The 22,043-nt window shown below is 39.1% G+C and overlaps 2 protein-coding genes across 3 annotated transcripts in view; one reads left to right on the top strand and one right to left on the bottom strand.

The window, feature by feature from the left end:
• PLPP1 (phospholipid phosphatase 1) overlaps positions 1-5,854 on the top strand; it is a 59,326-nt gene extending 53,472 nt beyond the window's left edge. For both annotated transcript variants that reach the window (XM_084505099.1, XM_084505098.1), the window contains exons 5-6: positions 3,787-3,963; positions 5,396-5,854. In XM_084505099.1, coding sequence (XP_084361225.1) covers positions 3,787-3,963; positions 5,396-5,521 — 303 coding nt within the window. In that variant the 3' untranslated portion in view covers positions 5,522-5,854. The remainder of the gene's footprint in view (positions 1-3,786; positions 3,964-5,395) is intronic.
• MTREX (Mtr4 exosome RNA helicase) overlaps positions 5,731-22,043 on the bottom strand; it is a 46,988-nt gene continuing 30,675 nt past the window's right edge. Inside the window, exons 16-27 of the mRNA XM_084505097.1 lie at positions 21,637-21,787; positions 19,336-19,508; positions 18,948-19,016; positions 15,455-15,583; positions 13,977-14,087; positions 13,469-13,657; positions 12,197-12,360; positions 10,744-10,849; positions 9,450-9,506; positions 8,883-9,045; positions 6,266-6,370; positions 5,731-5,956 (exon numbers count right to left, since the gene is read on the bottom strand). Coding sequence (XP_084361223.1) covers positions 5,904-5,956; positions 6,266-6,370; positions 8,883-9,045; positions 9,450-9,506; positions 10,744-10,849; positions 12,197-12,360; positions 13,469-13,657; positions 13,977-14,087; positions 15,455-15,583; positions 18,948-19,016; positions 19,336-19,508; positions 21,637-21,787 — 1,470 coding nt within the window. The 3' untranslated portion in view covers positions 5,731-5,903. The remainder of the gene's footprint in view (positions 5,957-6,265; positions 6,371-8,882; positions 9,046-9,449; positions 9,507-10,743; positions 10,850-12,196; positions 12,361-13,468; positions 13,658-13,976; positions 14,088-15,454; positions 15,584-18,947; positions 19,017-19,335; positions 19,509-21,636; positions 21,788-22,043) is intronic.

Here is a 22,043-nt window from a genome sequence, read left to right as displayed (position 1 = left end):
ATTGTGGTCTCGAAGTGGGACTAATTTCATAGGAAAACTGATCTTTTGCAACTTTCTTCTTTTTCCCCCAGCTCTTTATCACAACAAGGCACCTATAGGGAGTGTGATTAACAAGGCCTCTTCATACCAGGAAATAGAAAATCCTGTCAAAGAGAACAACTTTCAGTCAGTGACAGGGCAACTCAGTATGTGCAGGCACTGAATCGTCCTGAGTGAGTGGAGGAAAGGTCCCCAAAAGAACCCCAAACTTTCTCTGCTCCTCCTGTACTCATAGGAGGACTGGCAGTGCAGGGGGATCTTCTGTACCTTTGTACTGCAACATGTATGTAATAGGTTTCTGGACAAAAAAAAAAAAAAACAAAGCTGAGAAGATACTAAATGAAAGATGGCCTAGAAATTTTCAGATATTTAGTTTTGATATTTTATAAACGACCCTGGTGGAATGAGTAGGTTTTAGCAGATGTCAGAGCGTTGTGCCCTGAAGGCAGGGCCGCGAGGTGTCAGCTGCTCGGAAAGTCTCTCGTGGAGCCGCAGATTACAGCCCCGAAGTCTGTCTAGGAAATAGTCACCGTACTTTAAAATTAGGCAGGCAGGCGTGCGTATGTGTATTAATACTGCTTCGGTGGAAGAGCAAATAGTTGAAAATTATGCCAGAAATGTTGAGTAGCAAATAATTCTCCAGTTGCAGAGACCCTTCCATTCATGTCTGCGGCTTCTTGCAAGAAGCCACAAAGTGGCTGTGAGTTTCTCTTCATTCCTGTGTGTATTTTTAGAAATGAAGTACTAGACCATAGATTAAGAAGAAACTTGTGTTCAGGATGTGTGTGGTGTAGAGAACATATTTTCATTGTAGAGTAAGCATTAGCTAGTGAAAGAAATGCTGGTGATTATTTAATCCTATCACAAGAGTGTTTCTGTGAAATCTATTTGTGCACTTCGAAAAAACAAAAACAGGAGGAACTGGAGCAGGGAGGAGAAATAGTTCACAGCTGAACGGTGTTTCTGGAAGAGCAGATACTCAGAAACAGGATAGCAGGGAAGAAGCAGCGGTAATGTAACCGAACTGATGGGAGCATGTTGCAGCCAGAACAGCTCTGGATGCTTGCGCTGCATCCGTGGGCTCACGGAAATTTCTCAGCCACAAGTGAAACACTGGTGAGAGGCATTGCAGGCATGTTAGCCAGATGAAGTTTCCTAAAGGTGCAGTTTCCTAACATTTCCTGCTGCTGCTTCTGTTGAAGAAGTCATCAGGGCCAGAACAGCAGTCGGTGTGAATGCAGTTCAATGCCAGGGCATAGTACATGATGCATGTAATGCTATGTACAGGGCTCTCGGGCACACTTCTGGTATCAAGCTTGTTTTATTTTATATTTGATGGAATCAGAAAGCAAAAGCTCCTTCTTCATCGGAGTGCTTTGTTTTCCTGAACATTACTGACCTGTTTCAGCCCCAATCTGTTGCTGTTGTCTGAGTCAGGGTAGGAGGAACAATCTTTGGGGAGGGCACCACTGCCCGAGCCCATTAAAAGTAACGTGAACGTGAGGTTACCTGTTCAAAAATAACAGGGGATCTGCCACTGCAGCAGCTGGCTTGTAGGAGAAATGACTCCATGCCTAACGAGCAGGACCAGAAAGCACAATTGTAACCAGAGGAGCAGCTGCTGCTTCTGAAATTAAACACAGCCGCCCTCGGCCGCACGGATGCTTCTCTGCGGTGCGAGTTCTCACCCTTCACAGGCTGGGTTCTGGAGCAACATAAATCCATCCCCTAGCAGGGGGTGCGAGAAGGGCTCTGAGGGTTTTCCTTACAGCTTCTGCAGCTGGAGCTGTGCAAGCCTTTGCAAGAAGTGCTGAGAACTGGTGGAAGCCTGTAGCTAACCGTGCATCTCCTACAGGTGGTGAAGCAGCTCCAGGTCTTAATTATGACTAGAGACTGCTCTCAATGCAAATGAGACCTCCGTGTAAATGTTAGAGCCAGCTTGCAGCTTTGTAATGCAAAAAGAAAATCAGAAACTTGCCCTGAATACATGCTGCTTAGGGGAGATCCAAAGTTCTTCATTGGTAATTTGGTGTCGTGCAGACTGGTATGGTTTCTCAGAGCTCGATTTTTGGGAGGCTTGCCTCATTTTCTTCCTTCAGAAGGAAACTCAGTTTTCCCACCTATCTGCAGTTGCATAACCCATTTTCTTAATCTGACTGCGTGCTTCTGCCAACTATCAGAAATGCTTACATGGAAAAAACTTTATTACAGCAAGGTATTTTTAGCTGCCTTCAGCAGAATTCAGTGGGAATAGGGAAAGGGGAAAGAACAGCCAGTATCAAACCATCAGCCAGCTCTTTGTAGACTACCAGCATGTGCTCTGAGGGCCCACCTCGGCTCTCTGATACCTGGTCTGCTTGAAGTACATCCAGAAGTAGCATTAATGTAAGAGCAGCGTAACACCCTTCGTTAGAAGAACTGTGTGACAGATAACTCACAAAGTGCCTCAACAGTTTCCCCTTTTTCCTTGTGGTAAAATTAAGGTCCCCAGAAATATGCAGAATGCTACTTAAAGGAAAATATTTTCCAGTTCAGGCTGAGCCGAAGCTTCTTCAGAGTCTGATTTCATCCTGACCTTGCTATTAAAGAGGAGCAGTTATGGATAGTGTTGATCTTTTTGACGGTCCATTTATAGCTGAAAAAGTCAGCATGTCAAAGCCATGATGCAAGTTAGTCAGAGAAACCAACCAAACATTCCTCAAATGTTTAACTTTGGAAAGTAGCACCTCTGCCCCTACAGAGTGTGCTCTGTGCCCATATTGACACTGTAAATGCAGTGCCTCTAAAGCTAGCCATGGCTTTTGGGGCTGGCAGCGGAGGGATTTGCCAGGAGCTCAGTATGTTGTCTCAGTGCCTGATGTCTGCGTCTTAGTTTGCTTCTGTGATTTTGCGAGACTGTCAATTAAGGTTTTGTACTAGACCTGGAGTTCCTAGATGGTATTGAGAGATGTACTCGATGTTAAATATAACCTCCATCTGCATTGTTCTCCCCAGTAAGTTCAGTAACCATGCTGCCTCTTTTAACAAGATCAAGTTCCAGAGCAAACCCAATGATGTTTACAGGGTGGACAGTTAGAAGCTCCTCTTATGGCTGAAATAAGAGGTCTCTGTCATAGATAGGACAGAGGGGACACACACTGGAGATCCTGTGTGTGTTTTTTTTTTGTTTTTTTTTTTTTTTTTTTCTTTTGGTGTCATGGAATGAGTTTGGGGCAACACATCAAAATCACAGGTGTGTATATATATATATCTAAGATAGAGCCAAGGGGGAGAGAAAAAGAACGGAAACTGCATAGAAACTGCATCCATCCTTCTGCGTACCAGACAGGTAACATGGTTAGTATGCAGCTGGAAAGGACTGGGAATAGGTTAAGTGAAATAAACCACAGACAGCTGAGGAATGTGATCCTAGATCTAGATCATGACACTTGTTGGTTTTAACACGTAACTACAGCTGGAATGTTGTGCTAGAACTTTGGTGGTACTAAAGGTAACTGGAACTGGGAATAAGGCTTAAAAAGCTGGCTTAGAAGTTGGCCAGCTCTGTGCATAGGCTGTGGATTTTACTCAGGTGCTTCCTGCCTAGAGCAAGATGGGGCTCTGTGTTTGTAAGAGGTACATTTCTGGATGTTGTCATGTCTATTTCAACTCAACTCTGAACAGACTGAAGGCAATTTAATGTAACTGCTTTGTACTTACAGCATCTTATAACAACTTCTTTTTTTTTTTTTTTTTTTTTTGCTTTAGCTTTACCTTCAAGCCAGGATGAAAGGTGACTGGGCAAGGCTTGTACGTCCCACCATACAGTTTGGTCTGATTGCTGCATCCATCTACGTGGGCCTGTCACGTGTTTCTGACTACAAACACCACTGGAGCGATGTTCTAACAGGACTCATCCAGGGAGCGCTGGTAGCTATACTCATTGTAAGTAGCTCCTGGAGTGCCTGCACGTGCCCTGAATGCTGCTTCTCTAAACAAAATGGCAGAACCGGGCTTTGTTCTGTCTTCCTATTGTTTTGAAAATTGCTCAGGAGTGGGGAGAGCAGCTCCTCGAGCTGGGTGCAGTAACACTGCTGCAGGCAGTGAGGCAGACTCTGGGCCAGTGATGCAGTAGGGGCTCTTTTCCCTGTTAGACAAAATAAAACTGTGCCAGGACACGAGCTTTGCAAGTAACTGAGATGGAAACAGCCAAGTACAAAAACACCTGGGGCTCTATAAAACGCCTTTTGTTTCTAGACAAGTTCTAAATCCCAAGTATAATAACAGGAAAACTGTGTATATGAGGTAAGCAGGGAAAAAAAAAAAAAGCCAAGGCACCTCTTCTAAGGAAAAGGGCAGAGCCTGTGCAGCCTGGGGGAAGGGTCAGATTAAGGAGATTTCTGGTCCAGAGACACGAACTAGTTGAAATCAGTGAAGTTACCAAGAACTGGGGCTTACCTGGAAGGGATAGTTTGTTTTCAGACTGATTTTTCTGTTTGTTTGGATTGCTAGAATGAATTGGTGCAGGTTGTATGGTCTCCCAGGCCTGCTATGGCTTCGCTATCTGTTATTTAATGACTTCATGTTAAGGAGGGTTTTGATACAACCCCAAATTCTAAGAAGAGTTGCAGGCAGTGAGAAATGCCACAGACCAAAGAGGTGCAGGGCACTTCTATTATGGAAAAGGTATTGGGGATTAAAAGGATATTTTTAAAAAGATGCTCGATTATGCAAGAATGAGTAGAGCGTGGCATTACTGTGAACAAAGAGGAGTTGAAAGATAAGGGAAATTAAAAAAAAAAAAAAAAATCTGAAAGAAGTGTTCACCTCCAGAAGCAGAAAATGAGCGTGTTGGAAAACTGGGAATGGCGCACTGAACGGAGTGAATTCAGCACTGAAGTGGAAGCTGAAAGGCACCGAGTGCGCAGCTAAAGCAGCACGTGGGTGGTAAATCAGCCCCCAGTATGGAATGTGGCTGCCTCAGCCACCTTCAGCAGGTCTCAGGTGTGCAGTGGGAGGGGAAGAGGCCCTGTAGGGAGGGAAAGGATCACAGGAGAAGGTTTCTTATACTGGATGCAGCGCTGTATCCAGCGCCTGTACTGGTATGACTTGGAGAAGGAGGATGTGGGGGGTGGGGGAACAGCAAGCTGCAGAATCAGATCAAGGCCACCAGCTTTTACAGAACTGCAAATAAGTGATGCTTATGAGAAACTGAACACTTGCTCAGCTGAAAGCAGAAGCTCTTCCAGCAATTTTCTGGTGGTTTAATCTGTTTAGATTTTGTTAATTTAGGTTAGAGTATGAAAGATAGTTTCCTGTACAAGCATTTACCCATTGTTTGCAAGAGGAAGAGCTTAACGCTAATCTGTTCATTTAGGTGGTGTATGTGTCTGACTTCTTCAAAGTGAGAGGATGCACGTTTCAACCAAAGGAAGATTCCCATACAACCCTGCATGAGACGCCAACAAATGGAAATCACTTTGGCAGCAATCATCAACCATGAAGAATGATCACTTCACCTGTCTTGGTCTCTGAAAGGAAAACAATTTCATCAGTCAACTATGTAATATAAGTAAATGCCTTTAAGGGACTGCTGCTGCTCTTGGATGCTCACTTTTCCTGTATATAGTAACACTTACTACAGTTATGTATATCTAAAATTTAAATTGCTGTTGGTTCAAGCTCTTGCTTAGAAAAAACAAACAAAAGGTATTCAAACTGTAAATTTTTATTAAAAATGTGGTAACACTTCTATGACATACACTGCTGTTTGTACATGCCTTGTTGAAATTATTGTGGTTTAAATACACACAATTAAACCAATGTCTTGACTGAAGCTGTGAAGTGGGAGTTGATTTTGTATCGTCCTCAGAATATACCTTCTGTTACAGGTAAAGGCTTGCAGCAAAAACGATATCTCTCTTGATTTTTGTAATACCTGTAAAACAAAAAAGAGAAAAAAATTAGTATCTACAATTCTGTTTTGTTACAAGTACGCCTGTAATAAGTTGTAAGCCTTAAATGAAAGTCATTGTACTTAAATTTCCAGTCACGCATTTGCTACATACACGGAAACAACACTACTTAACTACTTATCTAGGTAAAAGCTTTCTAACATCTGTTACCTTATACAGAGAGCAAGACTTCCTTACCATGAAGTCAATTAGTCAAAAAAAAAATGCAACCCCAAGGCTTGCCTTTCTTGTGCTTTATAGAATAACTTACATTGTGGGATTTAAATACCTACCCTCTGCAAACTTGTTTTCCAGCTCTGTGTTTCCAATAGCTTTTGCAGCCTGGCACATCTGCCGCAGCAGTTCCTCCAGCCTTCTCATACAACGAATGATGCTCCCTGTGTAAAAAGAGTTACAGACTGACTACTTTGCACCTCACTGAAGGATTCAGCTCCTTGAGCCCCCCTCCCCTCCTCCTTCAGCCCCCCCTTGACACAAAGCAATACACCTTTCTCCAGCCCTGTTCAGAACTCACCTGGACAAACGTGCAAGAAGAGCCATGTGGCTTAAGCCATGCGTAGTCCTCGCTCACTTTGTTTTGTACCCTTTCCCATCAGGCAGCTGCTTGAAGTTACTGTTTGTCCTGTCCTGATTTTGTTTTGTTTTAATGCTTGTGCAGCCTCTAACTCTCTGCTGAGGGGACTTGGTTTGGTAATTTGCAGTAGATTTTTCTTGCAAGTATTTGTCAAGACCTCCCTCACACATGCTACTTGCACAGGTCTGCTGTTTAAGGACCACCACGTTAGTCATCCTGAACTAGGTTCCCACTTATTTTTTTTAAATTAGTCTGAGTTGTTTTGATGTTAGAAACAGTAAACTGTCTGCCTTAGGCAGCTGTGCTCGCCAGATGCGTGGACCACTACCATGAATACCTGTTGTCTACACTTGCTTCCCCAAAACCGTCAATCTGGACCTGATTAACAGGGCACTTGGCTCAGTTCAGCCAGTCTTCTCTCCCGCTGTCATGCAGTGATCTCCATTTCTTCCCAACACGTTTCTATTTAATGACAGCTCGTTTTCATTAACCCATGAACTCCAGGTTCCTGTGCAGAAAGTTCTGCTACGGCCCCTTAGCCTGGGTGGCAGCACAAAGTACAGGTCTCTCGCCCATGAAGAACACAGACATCCAGAAAAACACTTTTTATTGGGTTTGGGAGCTCCTGAAAAGCCAAGTTAAAAAAGCAGAAGTGGTGGGTGGCTTCCAGTGAGCTCTAATTGCCCGGTCCATTTTCTGCCTCCTTACTGAAATCAGCGCACAGCAGTGAAGCCGGGGCTCCCTGTGCTCAGCAACTCATCCCTGCTCATTTCACATTGCCCGGAAGGCAAAGAGAAGAGCACTGTAATCCTATACAACAGGGGAACAAGCCCTGTGGAAATTAAGTCAGGAAACACTGATACTTTATATAAGGATTTTTATCAAAATAAAGACCTGCATTTGTTTTTATTTTTGTTTCTTAATTCACTGTGACAACTTGGGTAACCTGTGCAAACTCTTGTGATTCAGTAATACCACACTGCATTTAGGGAAGTGACAAGGGATGTCCGAACGCTTCCCACCCTTCTGGACAACGCAGAGACAAATCAGTCCATTACAGGGTGGAGGGAAGACTCACGCATCAATTCCTGCCACAAGAACTGACCTCAGAATGTACCCTTAGGATTTAATTTTGAAGGAGCCTGCACTGTTCTAATCAGGCATGCCAGAAGACTAGGACAAAGTGGACTGACTAGCCTTAACCAAAACAGGATAAATAGGAAATGTCACTGCCCTGCATATTCTAAACAGTCAAGAGCAGACATACAAAAACACAAGGCAGCTACTGCTGTTCTTGTGTTCCCCTCGCTCAAGATGCATTGGCAGCAGATGTAAGGCTCAGACATTAATTTCCACGAGGCACTTGCAGAATGCAGCATCAGAAGACTGCCAGGATTCCTGCTGGTCTCAGGCAGCCAGGTTTAGGAGGTTCCTGGGTCTAGGAAGTGGATTTCTAAACACACGAATGCAGTTGTGTTAAGGCCTCCCCGGTGTAACCATGTACACAGCATCGGAGAGAAGCAAGGCAATGGTGACAGGAGTAACTTCACAAGGGATTTCCAGCATCGGTCACTACACACAGAATTGTAAGAGTGGGGAACCAATCCTACCCTTCACAACTTTCAACATACTTGATAGAAGAAGAAATTAGGTTTTTGTTCTGGTGGGACCTTCACTTGAACGGTCTGTGTTTTAAGGAAGCACCTGGGCTTTAAGTCACTCTACTTTCAACATAATGGGAAATCCTGAGTACCCCTCCTGAAGGGACAGTTTCTAGTTCTCCGATTTTAGGAACAAAATTAGCCCAGGTGACAGCTTACATCCAGGCTTTTCAAATACCCGCTCTGCACTGCTGCTATGACCCATCCAAAACAGAATCGGTTGCCACCTCTCACTTCTGTCAGTGTTATGACAACAGGAGGAACTTTCAACTTAATAAGCAAATAAATACTTTGAACGTAATGAGAAGTGTAAGAGCTGTACTTCTTTCTTAATGGCAAGCACTTGGAGTGTGGTATTTTTGCTCTAACTAGCAAAGGTAACCTTTACCATTTGTTGCAATGGTGAGAATTTCTGAGTTTTATGGGCAATTAAAAAAAATTTTAAGATACCTTAAGTCTTCTGCAGGTTCTAATTTACCAGCAGTGCAACTATAAATTTTAATATATAGTAAACAAATTTCCCACTTGGTTTTAGCCATGCAGACACTTCAATATATCAGAATTAAGAAAGTCTGTGATCTATTATAAGGCTACTTGGAACTCAGACATTTTTGTGTATCTGTCATCCCCCCAAAGAAGAACTGATTAACATACCTTCAAAGACATCAGTCATCTTGCAGATGTGAGCAAAGCTAGCTCCATTTGCCCACGTATACACAACATCCATGAGGTTGGGTTTGAAAGAATTTAAGTAATTTTCTTCATCAATTTCCAGTTTTGCTTCTGCTGATACCTTGGCAATTCTTTTTGCACACTCCTTTAAAATAAAATATTTAAAATTTACGATAAGCTTTAACACATTAAGCGTTTAACCAACAGAAATGTTTGCACAGTATTAGATACTGTACACAAGACAAAGTTTCCTTTCTAGTGTGAAATTATTCCAAAAAATAAACCACTGATCACATCACTATTTAGATGTGCCTGCACTAACAGCTACAGTGCTGTAAGCAAGTTTATACAGTTTTTAAAGGCACGTTCTAAATTAGAATTAAGATTTATTGTGAACAAGACAACTTATTATTACACACAGCAAAACCACATGCAATCAGTGGCAGCCAAGTCCAAAACCAAGTCCTCATCATGCGTTTTTTGTACAATGAACTTCAAACACGTTAGCATTAACCTTGAGCTGAGGCAGATTTCTAATAGGCAGATTACCTGCATTTGCCGAAGTGGTCCTGCCAACTGCTCTGTCAATTTTGGCATTTCACTGGACTGAAAAAGAAGATACTTAATTAAATAACATCACACACTCCCATACATTTGTCCTAAATCAAATCAGGTGCAAAAACAAAAGTTACAATCTATGCTAATGCCATCTTAAATTATTCCTGTGACTTCTCAAGCCTATTATCAAACACTCTTAAATCTACTGAATCCCTCAAGTGCTTGTTTCTCAAATTATACCAGGAAACAAATCATTCATGAACATATCAGTGAGAAGAAAAAAAGTACTTGCTTTCTGAACACTGCAAGAATTCCCCCTATTTGCTGTTCAATAGCTTTGAATTGCCAAAATGCTCAGCATTTACTACTTTATCTGTGTTGCTAGCTTTTTGTTCAGAATATAAAAAGCAACTTATTTTAATAACTTAAACATGAATGGTTATGTAAGAAAATGCAACTATTCAAGTACAGCAACGTTTTAATGTTCTACCTATTTAGACTTGAGTACTACTGCTATGTGAACCACAGTATTTTGTTCTGATACTTAAACTTACTGTTGCTTATGAACAATGGCTTACCTTAGCATCCCTTCTGCTAACAAGATTTATTTGTTAGCGTTACTACTTTTCATCTTTGAAATCAACCTGAGTGATACAACTTGTTAGCCATCTGCATGGAAATTCTATACGGAAGTTTATTTCTACTGAATTTTCCTGATGCCAGTAAATTTCTATATAGCTTGCAGGTGGGAAAACTAAGGCATCAGATGTTAAATGTCCATCTAATCAATTCCATCTAATATTGCCATTTCCTTCAATAGGTCAAGGGCAATATCCAAATAACAGCACAGGCATGTCTCAATTAGAAATACCCTCACACCAGAGCAGAAGGAGCAGATACCACTTAATTATTTTCTTGACATTATCCAATCTGTTAAAAGACAAGGGTGGGTTGTTGGGTGTATGTGTGTGTGTAGGCAGGCACACAAGCACATGTTGTATGCTGAGAATCTGCTGTTAATATTGCTTCAGTGCTTGAAGGAGAAACAGCTGCAGATTTGTTACAAAGACTGCTGCTTTCTTACACAACCGTTAGCACATCACTTGTCAAGGAAAGAGATTTTGGCCCTAAGGTTGCAATGCTTTTACTTATGTCAGAAACCCCTTGGAAATGATGAAATATGCAATGGCTTGTACCATTGTGATCAATTGCTGGAACTGACTTAAAAGTACTACTGTCGGTAGACAGCAATGTCTAGAATTCATGAACTCAAGAAGTAACTCACGTTCTCTTGAAACACAAAACAGCTTAGCAGTGCAGTTGCCTGTTCTGCGGATAAGTCATTGAAGAGACCATTGAACATCATTTCAGTCAGGAGAAGTTCATCAGCACTAAAATAAAGAGAAGGAAGCTTAGAAGAAAGACCTAACAAATTGTAATTTTTAAATCAAATACTATTGACTGTTTTGTGAAGCAACTGACTACAGGTAAAAATCAACAGCTTCTCAATTTTACTTAATGGAACACCAAAAATAGATATATTAGCTTTTTCAGAGTGATGTCAATGAATCTAGACTACAAATAATCTCTCTTAATACTTCATAAAAGTTAATACTAACAGTTGCTTTAGACAGCTTTTATCAGATAGGACATCAAGAAATTGAAAAGAACAGAGGAGATAATTAGGCAGTTTATGAAAAGGACTAAAATTGGTAATGCTGCTGATCAAAGAGATTCAACTGGATATTTCCAAGATATGTAAGAGGAACAAATTCGTTCCAATTTCCTTGTAGAATAAAAGACTTCTTCATAAATTCTAAAAAGGAAATGCATGATGCTGATACAAAATCCAAACCTACTATTTGGATAATGCATTGAATTGTTGATACAACTGCACCTTTATTTTTGGAGTTACAGACAACGCACGGGATGGGGAAAAACATATTTTGTTTTTTTGCTTTCTTTTTTAAATGAATAAATACATAACTCATTAGCAAACAGTCCTTGAAGGTGAGGAACTTGATAAAATCCTGATGCACCTCACCCATTTGCTACCAAATTTTGCAGGGAAAAGTTTGCCAGATATATAGGTAGCACCTCTCTAGACTATCTATAAGACAAGCAGTAGAGTAGTCATTGTAACTTATAAAAATACACAATTCTCTCGATATCTGAGTTACGCCCTGAAGTACTGAGTCCAATTCATGAGTTTCCATGGAACCTTTATTATATGTTTCAATACGTATATATACCTGCTAAATGCATTACAGCGAAATGCATCACTTCCATGGATTTGTTCCAACAGCCCTATGGAACCAATTAAACTGTATTTAAACCTGTCAGTGATTTGGTAATTACTGACAATCACTGTTACACCCATATTTGTGAGTGACTCTGTTAACAGTACCAGCAAGTGGGACCATAGAAACTGAGATGATTCTCTCACGTAACATGTAACACTAAACAACACATACTACTGCCTGAATTCTGTAAGAAAATAGCCATTCTTCTGGCACTTTAACATCCACGTTTTAATATTTATTGTATTTTGTCCTTTAGGTGTCATCTTTATTGCTTTAATCAGTACATTCCTTTTGTGACACAGATTGGGTAGTCTAATAAGAATCTTTCTTCTAATGGTCTAATAACATTAAAACATAAACATGAAACAGTAATTCCAGCAAGGACAGCAAAGTGTGTACGCATGACAATAAGCACCTTGCACAGCAACCATTTACCTGCTGATTTCACAAGCAACCCGTCCTTTCATCTCAATAACATCTGAAGATGTGGCAAACCCCAGCCTTCTCAAAACACGCTTGCGGCATTTGAGTTCATCCATTTGTAGGACAGTTCTGGCTTTTTTCAGCTCTCGCTTTGCTGCTTTGATATCCATAGCAATCTAGGGGTGGGTCAGAAGGAGAGAACATAAATGTTGCTTGATTAACAGATTCAACTGTTTAAAGACATTGTTTAATATACATTAAAGCCTCAGAACTACAGTAGATGGACATATACGGACTTTGTAACTCTATTGAGAATAAGGTTTAAAATGAAGTTAAAAAACAAAACAAAATAACAACAAAAAAATCCACAACTGTATCCATTCATCCATCGGCAATTTGGTAAGCTTGGGAAGTTAAGATACTTACCCAGGAGGGGAATGAAAAAAAAATGAAAAAAAGTGACAGAAAAAATCTTTGGTTGAAACTTTGGTCTCAATGACTGTCTGAAACAAGTACTACATCTTACTCATGAACTACTCCATCAGATATAAACCAAATACATTATTTCCTGCAATTACAGCTTCTCCAGTGTCTTATAGTTCATCAAGTCATTGTCAACATCCTGACAGCAGTGTATACTGCCCAGATACCCTCACGGAAGGCTGCTTGGTCCATCGGGTCTTGCCACAAACAACTCTGTGCTGCCCATAACATAACTAACGTCACTTCTGTAGAAAGACTCCCAAAGAACTTGCCTTCTGGAGCAGCACAGAAAAAAGGAGCTGTTTTAGTGTGTAACTGGTTTCACTCCAGTAGGGTACAACTCTATAGAAGTATGCTTCCAGGCTGGGAGTGAGGAAGGAGCAGCACAGTGGTTTGTTTGTATAGTACTCTCCCCAAGCTAGCAGGCCCTGTCACCTCAACAAAGCTCTGCACAGGCAAATTAAAAATGATCAGTTTCAATTATCTGTGAGCATGTTATCTACACCACGTTCGTGCCATGCCTATGGAGTGAAAAGGACTCTAGTAGCACTTCTGTAACTTTCTAGTCCCTGATGACTTATTCTGAAGAACCTTTTCAGGTGAACTTCCCAGCTTTATCAACAAAGGGCATATCACAGATTTGGACAGTTTGTTGTTAAGATTCATTAATTTTTACTTGATTTAAAAAGGAACAAAATTGTGCTTTGCAAAAATAAAAGAAAAACAAGAAAGGGAACTACTACTGCCTCTCTCTTCAGCAAGATACAGCTATAGCTACAGCTTCTTGTTTTGTATTTGTACCTGTGCTTTTCTTTCACAAAGTTTGTATACAGTTTCCAAATTGGGATCGTTGTGAAGAGGATGAGAATACATCCTATGCTCAAATGCCTCTACTTTCTGGATGACTTTTTTGAGTCCTTGATCTTTGATACCCATGTCATCAATAGGGTCTAGTAATGGTACTCCATCAGGAAATCTCTTCTGTACTTCCTAAAACAGGAAAAAAGTTTATTTTTAGTAAGACTGTAATGCTAAAATAAAATACACTTTTAAAAATCAACTTTTACAGTTATATGAACATGAAAGGCAGAGGTGAGAGTCTGGTACATGATACTCCAGCAGTTTTCAAAATTAATTTAAAATGACTGTTTACAAGGAGAAACAGCTGACATACATCCATGGTTTCCAACCCCTTCTAAAACCTTTAATGACTCAAACTTTAGACAAATTTGTTTAGAAATAGTTGTCACGTATTCAAGTGTACCACACTAATCAAATCAGACGGCTTTAACAGTCCAATGGAACTTACTTGTATAGATTTTAAGACACTTTGCCTGTTGTCAATAGGCCTCAAGTCTTTTGGTATATAAAGTCGGACACTGCTGATAGCTGAGAGAAGATGTACCAAAACTGGAACAACCTGTCAAAAAGAATGCAGTATCCAATCAGTAAATTATTACTGCTCCATTGCAAAAATTCACAAAGGAAAAGGGAAACAGAGTAAACAAGGACACAGCAGCGGATAAAGGAGCATGGGGAAGCAGAAAAACATGAGTAGCGAGGTAAAGTTAATACAGAATAAAAGTCAGTTTGGCCAAACATGAAAACTCAGTATTCATTCAGTTAAGTCTGGAGAAAGGCTGTCAGTGGAAAAAAACATTTAATTTTTTCTACTGCTTGTAGTCCAATGCAATAAGTAGGTATAACTAGTGAAAGTGTACTCTCACTCAGTATTTATATCAACTAAGACTGGATTTGAACTTACTCCTTAACTGTATTCCACTGAAATACACAATGAAGCACTGAACTGTCCTGCAATGAAACACTTGAGGAGACTCCATGGGTATATTTAGCTTTTACAAGATGATGATTTCTAATCACTTTTGACAATTCTTTCCTTGCCTCTTTTCTACTCGAACGTATCACTCTTACAATCCAAACCAGAAAATTATTGTCATAAACATAACTGAGAATATTAACAATTGAGGATGATTAACAATAATCAAATATATACTCAGTATATATTTGAGTATACTCAGTACTGTATTTCAAGCTTAAAACAGAATTTGTGGAAAAAGCATCTGAAAAAACTGAATTATTGAATAACTGTGTCTGATCTGACAATGATAATGATAGGGTTTCAAACTGAAAACTTTAAATAATACAATCTTTTTAACTAAAAATTTCCATTTTATTTTTGACTGAAATAGACTCACAAAGCTAATGGGCCTGAATAAAGGAAAAAAGAGAAAGAAAAGAAACCAAAAAATATTTCTTCTTCTGTTCCAAGGGATGGAAAGGTATCTTAAAAAACTGTCTGTCAAATATCACTGCTAAAATTGACTCTTCAAGGATTACCAGAATTCCAACTAAATTCTCAAATTTAATATAGAAAAGGTACACTGCCCACAAAACCCTGCACAGGTATTTGACAGAAAACAGCTTATAAATGTTTACTATCTGCAGATAAAACACAGGTCATTTTAATAACTATATTCACACAGCAGTTATCATCACCTTCCAGTTTCAAGTATTTGATGTGACAGAAGCTAAGTTTCAAAGCATTTCTGATATGGTATCAAATGTGGCTAAGGTAACTTCTTCAATATGAATAATGGCTCACTCTTCAGTGAAATCAGCAAGCATTTAGGAGCTTTACACCTAACTCTGCATTCTTTTCTCTTGATGCATCTATCCCTCTTTTACCACAGTTTGCAAATGCTTTGGAAATAAAATCTTTTAGAGTAATTTATAATAAGATATTGAGAATAAACATTAATAGCAAACCTGCATCTCTCCTTTCTCATCGGGTTTGGCTGGCTTTGCAGCCTCAGTAGCAGAATTTTTCAAACTCTCCTTGCTGCAGTGCAGTAGCACTTCAACTACATATAATGGGTCCAATTCACCTGAGTTAGGCTGTTGAAGACAAAGAAGAACAATTATTTTAAGATATCAATGAGAACAGAAGAAAAAAGCATGATTTTATTCACTATTAAAGGCATAACATGAGGTACTGGTCTTTGCAGAGCATCAGTTCAAGGATGCAGTATATTATAAAATCTACTGAATATGTACAGATTATGTATGGATTAACAGATCCCTCACATAGAAAAATATACTTGAAAAAAAATGACTTCTCTCCTGTCCCTCCATCCCAATGTAACCTAAACTGTAACTGCTGCTTTAGGTGCTTCTGTCTTTTTTTCTAGATGTTGGCTTACTAATAAAGAGCTACATCGTCTGTAACCATAACACAAAGTATTTGCATCATGCTCTCAGTACTGAACTTTGCTGTTTTTTAGGGAGGGAGGTCTGTTTCATCTACAGGTTTACAAATTCAAGTTTTTTTTTTCCCACAACAAGGATCACTTAAAGATATTTCAAACAGCAGATTTTATCTGCAGGAGCCAGGAAGTTGCATCTTGCCAAGTCTTTATACACCCCAAACTGTACACGTACCACCCGACATCTATTTAAAGAATATAAACATGCAGATATGGTGGCTAAAGAGTATAGTTTGTAAAGCTGTAGCCTTAGTTATACACTGCATTGAAGAAAAAAATGCATGTTATTTATTTGACTAAACTGATATGGAATGAAGTAGTTCCAATACACTCCTACTATCAGAAAATATTTTTATGATTTCCAGTAGAACCGAATTACAGACGTGGAACTGAGGACAGGCATCATCTTTTAAACAATTACACAAAAGCTTTTCCCCTTCCAAATACAGGTTGGGGAAGAAGAGATGAAAAATCTTCATGAAATCCTGTGTTCACTAAGTTCAGTTTTCCTGCGGACTATTTTTCATTCCAAATCTACAACACACGATTTTGCTTTCACTGCACGCAAAACAGGATGGAGCCATCCAACATTTAAAAGAGGTTTTCAGAAGTACTGCAAGAAACTGTCGTAGTAAGTTAAACAGAAAAATGGGGTTATCCTGTTCTACAAGCTAGGTCATTTCTTCAAAAAACACATTCACTTGCTGAGGAAGAAAATGTTCCTCTGAACTGTGCCCTACATTTGCAGAAGGCGCTCACTGCAGCCACGTACAAGATGCAGAGTCCACTGCTGCTCCCTGAATTGGTGCTTGAAAGCAATATCCACACAGATACCATCAGCATCCAGCCAACGCCATGGGAAGCACAATGCTGACTTGAACGAAGAGACTGAACCAACACAAGCACATAATGTGATACAGAACATACTCAAACCGGACATGTACAGAAAGTTATTGTCAGTAACTGTGCCGCAAACCTACTAATAAATGAGGAGTGTAAGTGTCACTCACGTTTACTGTCAATACTGCTCTCTGTAAGTTTAGCTACAGCAACAGATTTAATTATGCTGATCAGACAATTTAATCTAGAACTCTTTTTTTTTTTTCTACACAAAGAAATTCAGAATAATGTGCCATTTGCAATTTTGTGGAATACTGCATCTTGAAATTATGCTAGAAAAACCATGTAAATATGATTAAACCTGAACTGACAAGTGCTTTTGCTTTCACATTGCAATGAAGAATTAATCAGTGAAATGATACAACGTGACCCTTAATTTTTGCGTATTCCTCACTAGAAAAAAGACTACGTTAGAAAAATAGACAACTGAAGTACAGACTGAATTCAACATCATTTGTGAAAGCAAACCCAAAGAACTGTCACAGCTTAAAAGTGGATGAAAGTTTAATGATACAGCATAATAGTGACATATTTCCAATAATCATTAAGTAAACTGAACTACTACATTAAACAGTAACAGGAAAATGCATCTATGTTCCAGGACGTATGAATGAATAGACTTATTAGAATAAGGAAATAACAGATTTTTTAAGCAGTCATTGTTTTGCCTCTGCTCATAGAAACCATTTTTCCATACTGATTTTAAAGTTACACAGCTTTAAGTCAGTTCCATGATTTTCAGCACCTATTGTCATTCTTTCCACAGAACTCAGAAGGAAAAATTCAATCCAGCTGCTAGTGTAGCGTGGCTTAACTAAAAAAGTACTGCTGGAGCCAGAGCCGTCACCTCCAGAACATACTGTAATTCCAAAGCTAATGTTCAAATCTAAAGGCCTTATACTACAGCGAGACAGGCTAGATAGGGAAGGCAAAATATGTATGTGGGTAACATGTGACAGGTAGAAACGCCTTCAGTGACACTGAAGTTGGCAATTTTACAAAAAAAAAGGCTGGGGTGAGGGAGAAATCTGTTTTCTTTCTCATGTGGTTCTACGAAAAAAGCAGTCTAGAAGAAACATTTGAGCATCAGCAGTAACAGTCTAGATTTCCAACCCGAGGAAGAGAGAAATCTGCCTTTCCAAAGGTAAGATGGAAATACAAAACAGTATCTCTTTTAATAAGCTCTGTATGGACACATTTTTCTCATGTCCTCTTTGATGAACATATATTAGAGAAGCACCAAAAGGTGCCACACAATACAGGCACCACTAGAACTTGATGAAGACTACTTCTCATTTAGCTCTAATAATTAATGCCAAAGCTCTACTGCCAAAATTACAGCCGACATGCTACCACAGAAAAATATACATTAAACTTAGTTTTTAGTTTAGCCAGTAGAGTAGCCTATTAAAACAATTTTGAAATGGGGACCAAAACATGATCTCTGGGGTTATGCAGAGACCAACTGTAAAAATGGATTTGGGGAAGGAAAAACAAATCTGGCTTAAATTGCATCACTGCATTCTGTAGTTTCTTCCACATTTCTATTGTTTTGCTTTCTTTGAATTTTAACTTGCCAACCTTCAACTCCACAGCAGTAAGTCAGGGGACAAGCAATCTCCTGTCTCAGGCACTCTCTTAGGACTCAGATACAATTCCTCAGTTTATCATAGGGCCAAATGTCAATCTCCCTGTGCTCTCAACCTTCATAGCTTCCATAGTTTTTCTGAGATTAAACAACATAGCACATCACAGGACAGCACTGCTGTGGATGTCTCAGAAACAAACCATTTTGAAACCTTGTAGTGTCAATTTTGAACTAATTATCCCAGATTCAAGCAAGCATCTCTTCAATAAATACACCAAAATTAAAAAATAAACACAGGACTTAGGGCTTGTCCTATCTTCCGTGTTTCATTTGACTCTGGGGAGGCCTGAGGTTTTTTTTTCTTTTTTTTTTTTTTCCTAAATTTAGGGTGAAAGGGCAGATTTTTTGTCTTGCAAAACCACAAAGAAAAGAGGAAATTTAACTTTCTGAAAATAAGACAAAACTGGTAAGATACATATTTTTCTAACAGAGTGAATGCATATTTTACCTTAACATTTGATTTCTTAGAGAAGTTAACAACCACTCCCCATCCAAAGTCATCATCTTCGTTCTTCACCTGAAAGTATTAGAAATTGTTATATATAACTGACACACAATTACATCTCAACAAGCACATCTTTTTGTATTTCTGATATTTACAATAGCAGTCATGGGCTACTATTCACCTTGAAAACACTACTTATTTTTCTTTCACTGTTGAATGTTTAATAAAGATGTAATAAAAGTAAAAATAGTTGCTTAGTGGGACACATGTAACTGCTTAAGATGGTAAACTGGCAAAGACAAATTAAGCTGGCAAATGTCACAGGGAGACAGAGACCGGAAACACAAAAAAAAAAAAAAAAAAAAAAAAAAAAAAAAAAAAATCAGTTTACCTTTACCAGTCTTCCTGGCTGTAGAAATGGCAAACAATACTTTGGTTTGTGAATGTATTCTTCTATCTCTCTACCCAGTTTTGCAAGTTGCTGTCGGATTTTGTAGTATATGACCACGTTTTCTTCATTGGGGATTGCTATTTTGTTGTACTGTTCTTCCAGTTTATTCACCTCTGTAATATAAAGTAAAATCTCATGGACATGAATAACTACAGAATTAAAAGTCAAGGTTTCTCTTTCAGATTTACATAACCAATATTTTGTGACCCCTTTCAACACACATTTTCTGTGTACAATAATGCATTTTCTGGAAATCTAGAAATCTGTGCCTGTTAAATATTATAGTAAATTAAGCATTATACACTGGAAGTTAAAAAAAAAATAAAAATAAAATAAACATTCAATTTATTAAAAAGCTTGAAAAAACATAGAAGTAATAGAATTGTAAAATATCCAAGTTGGAAGGGACCCACAAGAATCATCAAGGTTCAACTCCTGGATTCCCTAAGGACCACCCAGGAAAAATAAAAAAATAAAATTCAGACCACGTGTCTGAGAGCATTGTCCAAGCACTTCCTGAACTCTGGTAGGCCCGGTCCTGTGCCCACTGCCCTGGGGAGCCTGTCCCTGTGCCCAATCACCCTCAGGGTGAAGAACCTTTTCCTAACACCCAGCCTGACCCTCCCCTGTAAGTTGGGTCCTCCACTGCTCAGGAATCGCTGTTGTAGGGTTGCACAGAAGTCCCGTAAAGCCTTGCAAAGATCTGTGAGAGGGTATTCACTGTGTGCCAGCACTCTTCAACTTTCTCCTATGAAACAAATGTTGTGCAAAGACATCTTCTGACAACTTCCCTCAAGAGAATCAATGTAGTTTGTAACCTGTTTTAGGCTCTGATTTCACCAGTTTGAAACTTTGAAATTTTCTTCTTCAAATACGGTGTTTTCACACCCTATTTACGCAAATCAGCTCTTATTATAAGCAACATGCTTCCTTCTCTCACACTGGTCGCACCACTGGTCACCATAAACAAAGGCCACATTATTAAGATCTCTGTCCTCTCTACCAACTCACCCTCTTGCAAGCTATTTGAATGCATATGGGTGACTCAGAAATCCCACTGCACTAGGGCTACTAAAGACACCACTCAGGAAAGTGTTCCCTATTTTTAGCTGCCAGCTTTTTAAGGAAAAAGCTAGCAATTCATACTCGTGGCATAATTTGCACATTGACCCAAACAGCCACTTCTCTACTTTGTATTCTAGATTTAAGCTGAAATGACTACAAAATTCTAATGCCCGATACAGTGCCTAAACTAAAAAAAAAATCCAAGAAAATAATTTTGAAAAGTTATTTTTTAGTTTCTTTATTTCAATTTTAGTGCTGGAATGCCAGAAAAAGAATGAAGATCTAGGCATGCCAATTGGAACAGGCAGGTCCTCAGGAAATACATAGTCTATCTGACTACTACTGTCTTAAATAACACACCTGCAAGCTGACAGAAACCCTGCTAAGAGAATCAGGACAAAAACGCAGCTCTGCTCATCTACCAACCCTACACATGTATGCACACGTGTGCACACTGTCTCTTGACATTCAGTTAACAATCGAACAGATGAACTGCTTGTTCATTGGTGGCAAAGGAAGTAGCTACCTCTTATATTCTTAAGATTCTTCTGGGTTAAATTTTCAGAGAGGCCTCATTCTCAAACATTGGCTGAGTTCTTTGGAAACTGCCTTTGGCTCATGAAAACACACTATTTAAAGATCACGGCTCAGATTTTTGAATGCAAACAGTGTCTCCGTCCTCTCTGAATTTTGCTTTGTATTTCAACTGAACTTTTTTTTTCCTTCTACTACTCCTGATGCCTTATGTTTTTTGTGTGATTGTAATGAGACAATAGAATTATACTTCTTTTAGCTGAGTCCTATATATCGTTAAACAATAAGACTTTTCTTCTCTGCACCTCATACAAGCTGCAAGAATTTTCAAATTATTCTCCCTCTTCCTGTCCTACAGAATAGCAGTGGGATAACCATTCTTGTCTATCTCTCAGGGGAAATCTCTTGTCATATACTGACAGTGCAGATGAACATAGATTCTAAGGAGAGGAAATTACTCTTCCTGAAATTGTAATAAAATAGCAAACAATGCATTGGCAACAATTCACAGGCAAAACAAGAACTACCCAGGTACACACCCCTTACAAGCACAAAGAAGCATTGATTACTTCACAGTCACAGTATCTTTTATACTGACTCTGGTGAGTGAGTATAACATGCAGTATAACATGCAATACTTACTTTCTACTACTCCTGGAATAGCTCTGTAATGTTGGAACTGATAGAATGATTTTTCTAACATATATTCAGGGTTAATTTCCTCCACTCGAAGCAAGTTCAATACCATGTTGTATGTGAGGTGGAATGCACTGTTTAGAGGATCAGCTGAACCCTGAAAAAGATCCAAGAACATTGTTCAGTTAAAAAAAATGTAATTTCAGCATACAAGAGCATATCAAGCAAGTTATGATGTAGTGTTTTATACAAGCAACTGCTTTGATGGGTAATATAACTTGTCTTGAATTTAGATTATTTCTCTCATAAAATCCTAAGCCACTTTCTTATGCCCTACATGTAACAGCATTTATGTCTCATTGTATCTATATTCATTCTACAGTGGTATACATGAAAACATATATACATGAACA

Source organism: Aythya ferina, assembly GCF_964211825.1.
Source record: "Aythya ferina genome assembly, chromosome: Z".
In the NCBI taxonomy this organism is placed as follows: Eukaryota; Metazoa; Chordata; class Aves; order Anseriformes; family Anatidae; genus Aythya; species Aythya ferina.
This window is presented reverse-complemented; position numbering and strand designations above follow the sequence as displayed.